General features: G+C 41.8%; 1 protein-coding gene across 2 annotated transcripts in view; it reads left to right on the top strand.

Annotated features, from left to right (window-relative positions):
* Nucleotides 1-12,087, top strand: part of VAV3 (vav guanine nucleotide exchange factor 3) — a 200,584-nt gene that overhangs the window by 111,502 nt on the left and 76,995 nt on the right. For both annotated transcript variants that reach the window (XM_066597225.1, XM_066597224.1), the window contains exons 7-10: nucleotides 293-361; nucleotides 5,228-5,331; nucleotides 6,022-6,121; nucleotides 7,216-7,311. In XM_066597225.1, the coding sequence (XP_066453322.1) occupies nucleotides 293-361; nucleotides 5,228-5,331; nucleotides 6,022-6,121; nucleotides 7,216-7,311 (369 nt within the window). The remainder of the gene's footprint in view (nucleotides 1-292; nucleotides 362-5,227; nucleotides 5,332-6,021; nucleotides 6,122-7,215; nucleotides 7,312-12,087) is intronic.

Raw genomic sequence — 12,087 nt, 5'->3', positions numbered from 1 at the left:
CAGGCTCAACTTCCCTGGGACATAAATCTACTTCCTGGGGCATGACGGGGTTAAACCATAATCTCTTGACTAGGTATTGAATTCTGCAGTCTTGTAATAATCCATTCTATCTGTTCCCTCTTCTAATTTATGTAAGTGAACTATAAGAGGGGAGATTACTATTAGGATCAGATTATATAGGATTGTTCGTAGCTTTGTTTGGTATTTTTATTCTAGACAGTTTGCAAAATTCTTTTCAAGTGGAGCCATATAAAAATGTTTTTGAAGTTTTCATACTATTCCTCTTTTACAGTTCTTTATGGATCCGCTGAAGAAATTTTTGCCTACAGCAGACTTGCACAAAGTATTTATTAATATTCCTGTAAGTAAAATACGTTAAACATCCTTCCTTTATTGTCTTCCCTGGGCACCAGTTTTTCATTATACATTACATACATGCTAAAGGCTAACACCAGTCAGAAAACAAATTCTAATATAGTTTTGTGACTGATCAAAGCCAATACAATGAATGTGTACCGAGGCTCTTCTGTGGTCATAAACATGTATGGTTACTATTTTGATATAATTAAAGGAGTATTCCCTTATCAGGAATCCTATTTCAGTGTGTTTAAAATCGCAAAACAATGCATTTACCCATAAGATGTTTATTTCCAAAATGCTCCATTCTCCAGATATTGTAGATATTGATTCCTGTGTGGTTGTTTACTGCTTATTGCCACCTCTTCTATGGAAAGAAATAGCAGAGCACCATGGTAGCTCCTGAGATCCCACCCATCAGATTTAGGGTGCAGTCAGATGACCGTATATCGGCCGGGTATTCACGCCGGCCGATATACGGCATCTCTGTCTGCAGGGGGAGGAGGATGGAAGAGCCGGGAGCAGTGCTCTGAGCTTCCGCCCGGGTGGAGAGGGGGTGGAGAGGAGGCAGAGAAGGGGCGGGAGCTCAGAGCACTGCTCCCGGCTCTTCCAGCCTCCTCCCCCTACAGAGAGAGACGCCGTATATCGGCTGGCGTGAATATGTGGCCGTCTGAATGCACCCTTAGATGAAAAAAGTGCACAGGCATCAGCCTCCTCTGTTCCCTGCTATTTCAATAGAAGAGGTGGTCTATTTCCCTGGCAACAATCAGTAAACAACCAGAGGACAGAGGAATCAATATCGGCAACATCTGGAGAATGGAGCATTTTGGAAATAAAACATTTAATTAAAATTAAATAAAATCTTGTTATTTGTAGAGCGCCAACTTATTCCGTAGCGCTTTCAGGTAATTTATTTATTACCCCCAACCAAGCTGGGTACTCCTTTTACCGACCTCCGCAGAATGGAAGGCTGAGTCGGCTAATTGAACCATGTGGGGATCGAACTTGCAACCTTCAGGTCGTGAGCTTGAGCTTAGGACTGCATTTCTGCTGCCTTAACACTCTGGTTGATTGCATTGTTTGATGATTTCACATTGCAATAGATTTCCCGAGATAGGAATCCCCCTATAGGTGCCGGTACCAGTTAATCCGTGACATCTGTCCATCTATAATGGTGCACAGTATGTACAGATGGATTACTCCTTAGCTTGACTCTTAACACGACATGTTATCACGGTGTGCTGTGCTATCACAGTGATTTATTTACACGTTGAATTGCTTTATAATTGCTTTTGTGGTGTTAAGATAAGAGAGCAATAGCTTTTTAATGGTTTAAGAACAGATAACTTTCTGCACTGTGCTATCACAATTAAGGTAAATTGTGGCCCATCTGTACACATGCAAATTAAATCCTTGCAGAATTTTATAGGGCAGGATTTGGTTTGCACATTTTCTGTGTCCTGTATGTGCATCTCAGTAAAATTTGTGGAATGGAAAGAGAGTATCAGGAAATCTATCAAACTTTCTTAAAAGGAATCTGTTGCCAGGTATAGGCTGTCCTATTTGAGCAATAATAAGGATCAAGCGCTGACCTTAAAGCGGTTTTCCGAGTTATCTCTTTTTTAGAATTTTTGGCTTCCCATACCCAAAACTCAATAAAAGAAATATACTCACTGCAGCGTTGGACCACCTTTTTTGGCAGTCTGGTGCTGCGGTATTTAATGTATAAGCCCCAAGGTGGGTTTAAGGGATGCCACTGACATCCTGCTGGCCTCTCATTGGCTGCAGCAGTCACATGGGATGTTTATGTAAAAAGACCGGAGCAGCGGCCAACAGTGGTGGGGGAGCAACACACAGCAGAAGGGGAGTATGTGGTTTTTTTTTACATATAGTCCACCCTCCCACTGCCACCAATGTTGCAAATGTCCAAAAAGCCATTTGATTGAAATCTTCCTAGTAACGTATCACCATTAACATAGAAAAACTAGAGTGGGTGATAAATTATACCATGAAAAATTAACATTTACTGGATATGCATTAAAATATACATGATACTCCAAAAATAGCAATAGACACCTAAAATAAACACTAAAGCAAACATGGCCCCAAGCACAATAAGCTTGATGGACTCATAGCCATTAGTTCAATATCTGCCTCCAAGCATCATCCCGAGTAATCATCCATAGTAATTGAAACCGTCCTACTATCCAGACACTGCAGTGTCTTCATCTTACAAGAGCAGGCATTATGAAGCACTGGTGGTCCATGAAAATGTGTGCTGCACACATACCTTAGAGGACCAAGAGGATAAGTTAAATAACTCACCCTATTGAGCCCTAGTAGAAGTAGAAGACCCTACATATGCAACCACAATTCCAATAAAGGAGAGAAAAAAAGAATTCAATGATTTGAAAATCTCCTATAGCCATATGTTATTGACAATAGAACATAGAACACATCAGAAGGTGTCAGGGAGACATTTTTCCATTTCATAAAAAAAAAAAATAACTCCTTTAGAAATTGATGGCAGCAACACATTTCACAAAAGTTTGGACAGGGTTAACAAAAGGCTTGAGAAGTAAGTGGTTCCAATGAAAAACAGCTGGAGGGTCAATTTTCTATTAAGTCCCATGACTGTGTATAAAAGGAGAATGTTAGAGAGACAGAGTCTCCCAGAAGCAAACTCATAAAACCATAGAATGGTAGAGTTGGAAGGGACCTCCAGGGTCATCGGTCCAACCCCCTGCTCAGTGCAGGATCACTAAATCATCCCAGACAGATAGTCAGAGGTTCACCAATCCATGAAAAACTATGTCTAAAAATTGTGGAACAATTTCAGAAAAATGTTCCTCAACATAAAGTTCTGAAGACTTTGAATACCCCATTGTTTACAGTACAAATCCAAAATGCCAGCTCACCACATGGAGACAACAACCGTCAGGTGCATGGACAGGTGCAATCAAACCCCACAGCAAAAAAAAACAACAAAAACCTCCGGTACTTCCGTGGATTCCAGGATAAAAGTAGTATTTTATTTTGACATTATGGATAAGAACATCCTTCAAAAATAGTTTTTTTGCACTTACATGTTTTGAACAGAGCTCTTATTCATAGCATTGATATGCTATGTGTTTATCCATAATGTCAAAATAAAATACTTCTTTTATCCTGGTATCCACGGAAGTGCCGGAGGATTTTGTTTTATAGTGCTGTGGGGTGTGCTTGCGCCTGTCCGTGCACCCAACGGGTGTTGTGTCCATGTGGTGAAGCTGGCATTTTGGATTTACATATGTACTGTAGATGGTGGGGTATTCAAAGTCTTCATAATTTTATGTTGAGGAACATTTTTCTGAAATTGTTCCACAATCTCTAGACATAGTTGTTAGGTTGTGCTTTGGGGACTTGTAGTACTCTGGGTTCCAGGAGCACATCTGCACAGATGAGGGTTAATTGAGCTGGCTGAGTGTGGAGGTTCTGGTCAGTCAATCCCCTGGGTTCAGGGGTAGATATATACTCCAGCCTCTCTGCAAGAGGAAGCTGTATCTCCTCAGTCTTGTCTGCCTGTGTTTGTGTCATGTCAGCTTGCAGCTTGCTGTGTGTGTAGTGTCTGGTGAGCTTACAGCTTGCTGGGTGTTTGGTGTCCTGTGCTGCCTGTTTTGTGTCTTGCTAGAGTAGGGACTGCAAGACACGAGGAGCCTTGATTGCGGCCTTTAAGCTTAAGTTCATTGGCCAATGTACGAACTAATCCCTCACTTTTATATTCAGCTTTACCATCTGCTTTAGCGTGAGAGGTTGTGTTATAAGTGTGTTTATCATCCGTCAGTTACCAGTTTGTGTATTGGGTTCGTCTGTACTTGTCCTAGTTTCGTGTATCACCTATTCTAGGAGAGCCAGGGCCGAGGTTCCAGCGCGGGACCGCCTTTGAGGCAATAGCTCTGCTTGTTAGGTAGGGTCTCGCAATCTTTCCTTCAGCACAGGGTCAGTTTCCCCCTCCGTGTTTTGTATGCCAGTTCTGTCGTTTTCCTCAGTCTGTCGGTATGTCGGTTGTTCCAAATCCCTGTCCTTTGGTCACGTTCGTGTTTTTTTTAACACTGCAATATCGCTGCGTTTTTTTTCAACGGGACTTTCTAATGTTAAAATCGCATCGCACAAAAATCGGAGTTTTGTGCGATGCGATTTTTAACATTAGAAAGTCCCATTGAATAAAATGCTGCGATATCGCAGCGTTAAAAATAACGCTAGTGGGTAAAAGCCCTAACATTCTCCTTTTATACACAATCATATCACAGAAAATTAGTAGCCAATCAGGAGGCTGGAATCGGCACACATGATGGGGCGGAGCTACGCGATGACGCGTAGAAGGGGGCGGAGCCAGAATGCCGCTCGTGCCGGACCGAACAGATGGGAGAAGACCCTTCTGCGCAAGCGCGTCTAATCGGGAGATTAGACGCTGAAATTAGACGGAGCCATGGAAACGGGGACGCCAGCGCAGGGAAGGTAAGTGAATAACTTCTGTATGGCTCATATTTAATGCACGATGTATATTACAAAGTGCATTAATATGGCCATACAGAAGTGCTGAACCCCACTTGCTTTCGCGAGACAACCCCTTTAACAAGAGTGACTCTGCACAACAGTATGTAGTCCCTGTTGTGACAGTAACCAAGGTCTTGCAAGATGGTTCCTAAGTATTTCATTCGCTATGGTTGCGGAGTTCATCAGGGTACAACGAAAGAGCACAGTGATCTAAATCAGTTTCAGCCGAACCATGAAAGTTCAGTTATAGCGACATTAAACTATGCCAGTAAGGTGTTTGTTGGAAAGTCGCCTACTGTGTATCACACGTTTCATACTTTGGTTTTGCCTACAGGAGCTAGTGAAAGTGCACAGGAGCCTAGTGCTTGAAATCAACGACTCAATCACACATAAAAATAGCCAAAATTTATACCAGATCTTCTTGAAATACAAAGAGAGGTATGTTTTCCTTTTCATTTATTTAGATCAACATTGATTTTAGCCAATCATCATTCAATGATATGAATAGCACTTTAATGCGTAGCTAATAGAGATGAGCGAACGTACTCGTTTAGGGCGATTTCGCAATTGAGCAGCGCTTTTTTCGAGTAACGGACTACTCAGGGGGCGGGGGGCGGCAACCCCCCGCTCACCCCCGGCACCCCCCGAATCTTTTCGCCCGAGTAGTCAGTTACTTCAAAAAAGCGCTGCTTGATTGCGAAATCGCCCTAAACGAGTACGTTCGCTCATCTCTAGTAGCTAACATACAGTGAATATTGTATTTTCCAATGGCTATGATTATTTTTCAGCAATATGTCACTTAGTTTAAGTTCACTTCGCCTTTGGTTACCGTTGGGAAAACTCTCAGTACATACGCCAAGCTTATCCATAAGTCCCCCGTTCACTTGGCATATCTTTGTTTTTTTTATCTGCATAGAATAGTATAGTACATCCCATTGTCCATTGAATGCCTATATACTGCAGTGGTGTACATCTCAGCCTTCCATCGGAGGTATACATCATGAAATCCTACCCACAAATACCTGCCATGGAAGCAGTGTGAACAGAGCTCATCGTATACTGTATGTAATGCATTATATAACCACATGAGCATTTTGCTTAACTGTTAATATTTTTCTTTCAAATCAGACTTCTCATTTATGGAGAATACTGTAGTCAGGTGGAGTCAGCCATATCTATCCTGGACAGCATCTCCAAAAGTAGAGAAGATGTCAGATTAAAACTGGAGGTAAGTAGCCAGTAGTTCCAATTCCGTGATTCTAATTATTACTTATTCTGCCAGAATGGAAGGAGATTCTGGTTTTCTATTGCAATCATTTATTTGTAAAGCCATTTTATTCTGCATCCTCTATGCTAAGCAACACCCTACATATTTTAGGCCATTGCCTAGTAGCAGATGCAGAATGATGAGGATGAATTGCTGGTCCACTCTTCTCCTGTGGTGACCAACATAGCTACATGGCTTCCTACACAAGTGCAGATTGTCAGGATTGCTTTTGGTCCAGAGGAGAAAGCAGTGGGAATCTGTATGTATGCCATGCATACAATAGTACTATAAGGAAAAGACCAGAGAAAATCCATACGTTCAGTTCAAATTACTATATAAAATACTATATAAAGGGGTTAGAGATGAGCGAGTATACTCGCTAAGGCTAACTACTCGAGCGAGTAGTGCCTTAGCCGAGTACCCTCCCGCTCGTCTGTAAAGATTCGGCAGCCGGCGCAGGTGACAGGTGAGTTGCGGCGGTGAGCAGAGGGGAGCGGGGGGGAGAGAGGGAGAGAGAGATATCCCCTCCGTTTCTCCCCGCTCTCCCCCTCCGTTCCTCGCCGGCCCCGAATCTTTAGAGACGAGCGGGAGGATACTTGGCTAAGGCACTACTCGCTCGAGTAATGTGCCTTAGCGTGTATACTCGCTCATCTCTAAAAGGGGTTAATTGAGGACTTGAGATGATAGACCAAGCCAGTGATCACTTGAAAGGACAGCACGTCGCTCCATAATAACCCGAGGATATTCGAATGTTTGACTTTTCAGTACATGTGAAAAAACTAATTGCTGCTTGTTCTATTCTCATTCATTTTCATGGCTGAGAATAACTAAAGTGATGTCCGGTATAAATGAATCTCAGGTGTCCTTGGCTGTCCAATATAAGTTGCACCCGAGTTTCTCAAGTGCAGCTCACATATGGCCATGTAAATGTGGCCTTAGTCTTATCACAACTTTTAAAGTATAATTTTTGAACTAAAAAAATGTAGGGACACATATTAGCCTGGAGAATTCACAAAGAAACCATTTTAATGGGAGAATCAATTGTTTTAAAACAGGAATGTTCAAAACGGGCCAATAACGGGAAATTCACCCTGCGGGACCTCCTTGTTGTTCCCATGCAGAGGGTTCTGAAATATCACTTGCTGCTCCAGGTAAGACTCTCAGGCTCTGTTAAAGCTGTGTTTACATTGCACCTTTTTGCCATTGACATCTATTGCAGAGTACAGTATACGGTACACCATATTGATTTTTTTATGGAATATCTTTGTATTGAAAAGCGTAATGTAGTAACAGTATGAAAGGCTAAAAATCAGATATATGTCCATCCAGTTCATTCTTTTAATCACCAATGCTGATCCAGAGGGAGGCAAAGAACCCATTAGGTAGAAGCCAATTTTTCTCATTCTAGGGGGAAAAAATCTTTCCCCACTCCAGTCTGGCAAACAGAATAATCCCTGGATCACCAACCCTTCTGAAGTAATCAGTGACTATAACATGTAATGTTACATTAAAAAAAACCGTCCAGGCCCCTCTTGTACTCTTCTAGTGAGTTCGCCATCACCACATCCTCAGGCAGAGAGTTCCACAGTCTCACTGCTCTTACAGTAAAGAACTCCCTTCTATGTTGATGTGGAAACCTTCATTCTTCTAGACGTAGAGGATGCCCTCTTGTTACAGTCACAGTCCTAGTATAAATAGATGATGGGAGAGATCTCTGTACTGATGTCTGATATGTTTATACATAGTTATTAAGTCGCCCCTCAGGCAGCTTTTTTCTAAACTAAATAACCCTAATTTGGATTACCTCTCTGGATACTGTGGTCCACCCATTTCATTTATTACTTGAGTTACTGCCTTTGAACCCGCTCAAGCTCTGATATGTCCTTCTTGAGTACCAGTGCCCAAAACTGTACACAATATTCCATGCGTGGTCTGACCAGTGACGTGTGAATAGGAAGAACAATGTTCTTGCGTTGTGTCCCTAGACCTCTTTTAATGCATCCACGACCTTATTTGCCTTGGCAGCAGCTGCCTGACACTGGTTGCTCCAGTTAAGTTTACGGTTAACTAAAATCCCAAAGTGGTTTTCCTTGTCAGTGTTTCCCAGTGGTTTCCCATTTAGTGTGTAATGGTGACATGTATTTCCTCTGCTGATGTGCAGAACCTTATATTATTCAGTGTTAAACCTCATTTGCCAGTTTTCTGCCCAAATCTCCGGCTCATCCAGATCCATTTACAACCATATAATCTCTTATAAGGGCATCTCTAACCTGATTGAACTCTGCCCTACTGAAGTTTAGTAATTTTTGGCCCCCTGATAAAACACCCTATTGAAAAAAAAGGTGGAAATTTATTATATTATGGTCACTTTTTCCTAGGTGCCCCCCAACCTGCAGCCCTGCTGTTCTGTCAGGTCTGTTTAATATTAAGTCCAAAATGGCCATTCCTCTAGTTGGGTCCTGCCAAATCAAGACAGATAATTATCTTTAGTTATTGACAGAAACTTGTTTCTCTAATGAGATTCACAGGTTTCAGTTTTCCAGTTTATATCTGGGTAGTTAAAGTCTCCCATAATAATTACCTGTTTGTGATTTGCTGCTTCATCTGTTTGTCTTAGTAATAGATTTTCAGTGGCTTCTGTTAGATTTTATGGCCTATTGGAACCCCCTGTGAAGATGTTATTATTTTTTCCCCCTCCATGTATCTTTACCCATAGAAACTCCACATGTTCTTTTCCTCCACATATATATTCCCGTAATGTGGGCTTTAAACAGGACTTTACATAAAGACAAACCCCCTCCCCCTTCTCTTTTATTTTTACTATCACTTTAAAAAAAACTGCAACCTTGTAAGTTCACCATCCAGTCACAGCTTTCGTCCAACCAGGTCTCCGTTATTCCCACTATGTCATAGTTTTCCTCAGGCATTATTACTTCCAGATCGTCGACCTTATTAATCAGATTTCTAGGATTAGTCACCATCCAATTTAGAAGTAATTTTTTTAAAAATTTTAAGTGGATTCCTATTAACTATTTCGCCAGATCTAACTGTACTAACCTCTCCCATTGCTCCACCCCCATTTTCATTACTTAGTTGTCCTTCCCCCAGTCCCTAGTTTAAACACTCCTCCAACCTTCTAGCTATCTTCTCCCCTAGCACAGCTGCACCCTCCCCATTGAGACACAGCCCATTCCCACAGTAGAACCTGTAGCTGATAGTACAATTGGCTCAGTTCCCCAGAAACCCAAATCCATCCTTCCTACACCAACTCTGGAGCCACTAGTGTACTTCCGTAATCTCCCGCTGCCTCTCTGGTGTGGCACATTGTGCAGGTAGTATTTCATGAAGTCCTACTTTGGAGGTCCCTGCCTTAAGCTTACATCCTAGGTCCCTGAAAGGACCTTCTACTTACCTCTAACTTCATCAGTGTTGCCAATGTACACCATGACCACTGGGTCCTCACCAGCCCCTCTCAGCAATGTCAACCTGATCCGCGATTCATAGTTGACTATGCTTTTCAGTACAATTATAAATAGGTATACCAAGGTCTACTACAGAGACATATGCCTTACAACCACTCATTTGGCATTTGTGGGACCATAGAATCTGAAGCACTTTCCCCTGTATATGAATAATTTGCAGTGCAAATGCCATATGAATAGAGACCAACTGCTGTAGATGATTCGCAAAAATTTAAATAATGGAAATTAATTAAAGGAGAAATCCCGTCCTAACGATCTACTAATCTGTCATGGAGGCAATTGAGGAGATTACATTAGTGTATTAACAAAATTACATAACATTGAAATAGATCATACATCGAATATTTCCTGGATGAAATATTTGTCTTTTGGTTGCTGAGGGGCACTGTTAGCTAATCCAGTAGTTACTGGTATGTCGATCACTTGAGCAATTAATTAAAGTGAATCTATCACAGCAAAATCTACTGTATTTCAGTTTTATTAAAAAAGAAAAAAAATCAATCTTCTCCCAAAGCCGATTTTAGTAAATAGAACCCAATTAAAAAAAAACCCTCCATATTACTATAATAATCAGCTGACTCCTCCGAGTCTGGCAGGCATCCTTTCAATATGCCCCTTATTTCCTGGCATACTTTTGTGCCTACTTCCACTCTCAGAAAAGGAGAACTCACCGGTTCTCACAGATGCTCTGCTCTACGCTGTTTTCGTACCTCCCATAGAAGTCACTGGAAATTATACAAACCGTGTAGAACAGCTCTGCTATACAGTCAGCCTAACTCTCATTGACTTCTACTGGAGTTACGGAAACAGTGCAGCTCAGGGAAACTCGGCTATTTCTGTCATGTAACGAAGGGCTCTCCAGCATGGCTGAAGTAGGAATACCCCTTTAAATGAATCATCTGGATTGTACAACCACTTTGCATATTTTAGGATTGTCTCTTGAAGTTGGGATGGAGACATAGAGAAATCTGTTAAGACTGGCATTTCAAAATATGCTAAAGTGCACCCCTCTTAATATATTTGGTGCATCTTTGGCTGTCCTTAAACCCGAAATTGAAATCTACAACCTGCTATAATTTCCACCGTAAGTAATAGTAAATCTGTTAGTCTGGAGCCCTTATCCCTTCCTGCTTAGCCCTGGCAACATTTCTGTAAAAGTGCTATATTATAGCACAAATATGGCATGCCCCATAATTTGCAACTTTCCCATGCCATAAAAGTGGTGCAAAGTTGTAGATAAATTCCCCCTAGTGTTTTAAGTTTGTGTTTTTTCCCTTTTTTTCTGCTTACTATTTTCGCTATCATTACTTTGGATTCACAACAGAAGATTTTTAAATCGAGAGATGAAATTGAAGGCTTAGATTAAATATTATATTTCAACTTGTAGCCTGCAAGCAGTGGGCATCCTTCAGGTAAGCATTTAATTAGGGCCAGAAGATATAGTGTACGTTGCGTTTGATGGCTGTTCGGAGGCTGATTAGAAGCCGAAGAGATACATAAGTCTTGCCGTGTCTCTGACCCGCTGCTGATGCTGGAGAACTGTCACTTTGACAAACAAGTGCTGCTTTAGCCCACAGAATAAACTGCACTCGGAGGAGAACATGTTATTTATTTCTCCTTTTTGCATTCTCAAATTATACCAGTTTCAATATTTGCAGAGTAGCCTGAGAAGCCTGGAGTGTATTAATGTATTCACCAATATTGCTCCATACGAATCCGCCTCCTAACTCCACTCATTGCTCTGTAGTAGCCCACTTTATTGTTTCAACTATTGAGCCATACACATTTCTAGAAATCCCTCTTCCAGTTCATTTAAGTGCTGTTGATGGCTTCTGTTTTCCCTTATAGCCTTTTTTATATATTTTATCGTCTACAGCCGCTCACTGCAACTGCTCCCTGAAACATAGTAAACGTCTCCCTCGTAATGTGACATTTACGAGTGTCACAAATTTCAGGGCATTTTATCCTTTTAATAGTAAAGCGTGCTGTGTGATTTAAATGTGTCAAAAGGATAGCCAATATTATGCAAATTTTGTTTTACTGATGTTTTAGGCAGGGACTGAGCCTCATAGGCCACCATAGCCGGCAGAACTGGAACCATATTCAAGCCTCTGGATGCCATAGCAACCCATGGGAACCCCGTGATCACATTGCGGGGATCTGATTGGTGACAGTGGGAGGCCCATACCGTGTCATATATGACGGTCACATTGACTTCGGTATGTAAAGGGTTAAACAGGGGGATCAGAGGTTTCCGCTGTCTCCGTGGTTGAGCAAGTGTCAGGCTGTTATCCAGCAGCCGGGCTCCTGCTCCCCATGGCACGGGAGACCTGCGCCAGGCTTCTGATGCAGCCGCCGTAAGAAGGCAATTGCATCAGAATAAGGCTTCATTCACACAAGCATATATCAGCTGAGCTTTCACACTCGGCCGATATACGTTGTCCA

Source organism: Eleutherodactylus coqui, chromosome 3 (assembly GCF_035609145.1).
Source record: "Eleutherodactylus coqui strain aEleCoq1 chromosome 3, aEleCoq1.hap1, whole genome shotgun sequence".
In the NCBI taxonomy this organism is placed as follows: domain Eukaryota; kingdom Metazoa; phylum Chordata; class Amphibia; order Anura; family Eleutherodactylidae; genus Eleutherodactylus; species Eleutherodactylus coqui.
This window is presented reverse-complemented; position numbering and strand designations above follow the sequence as displayed.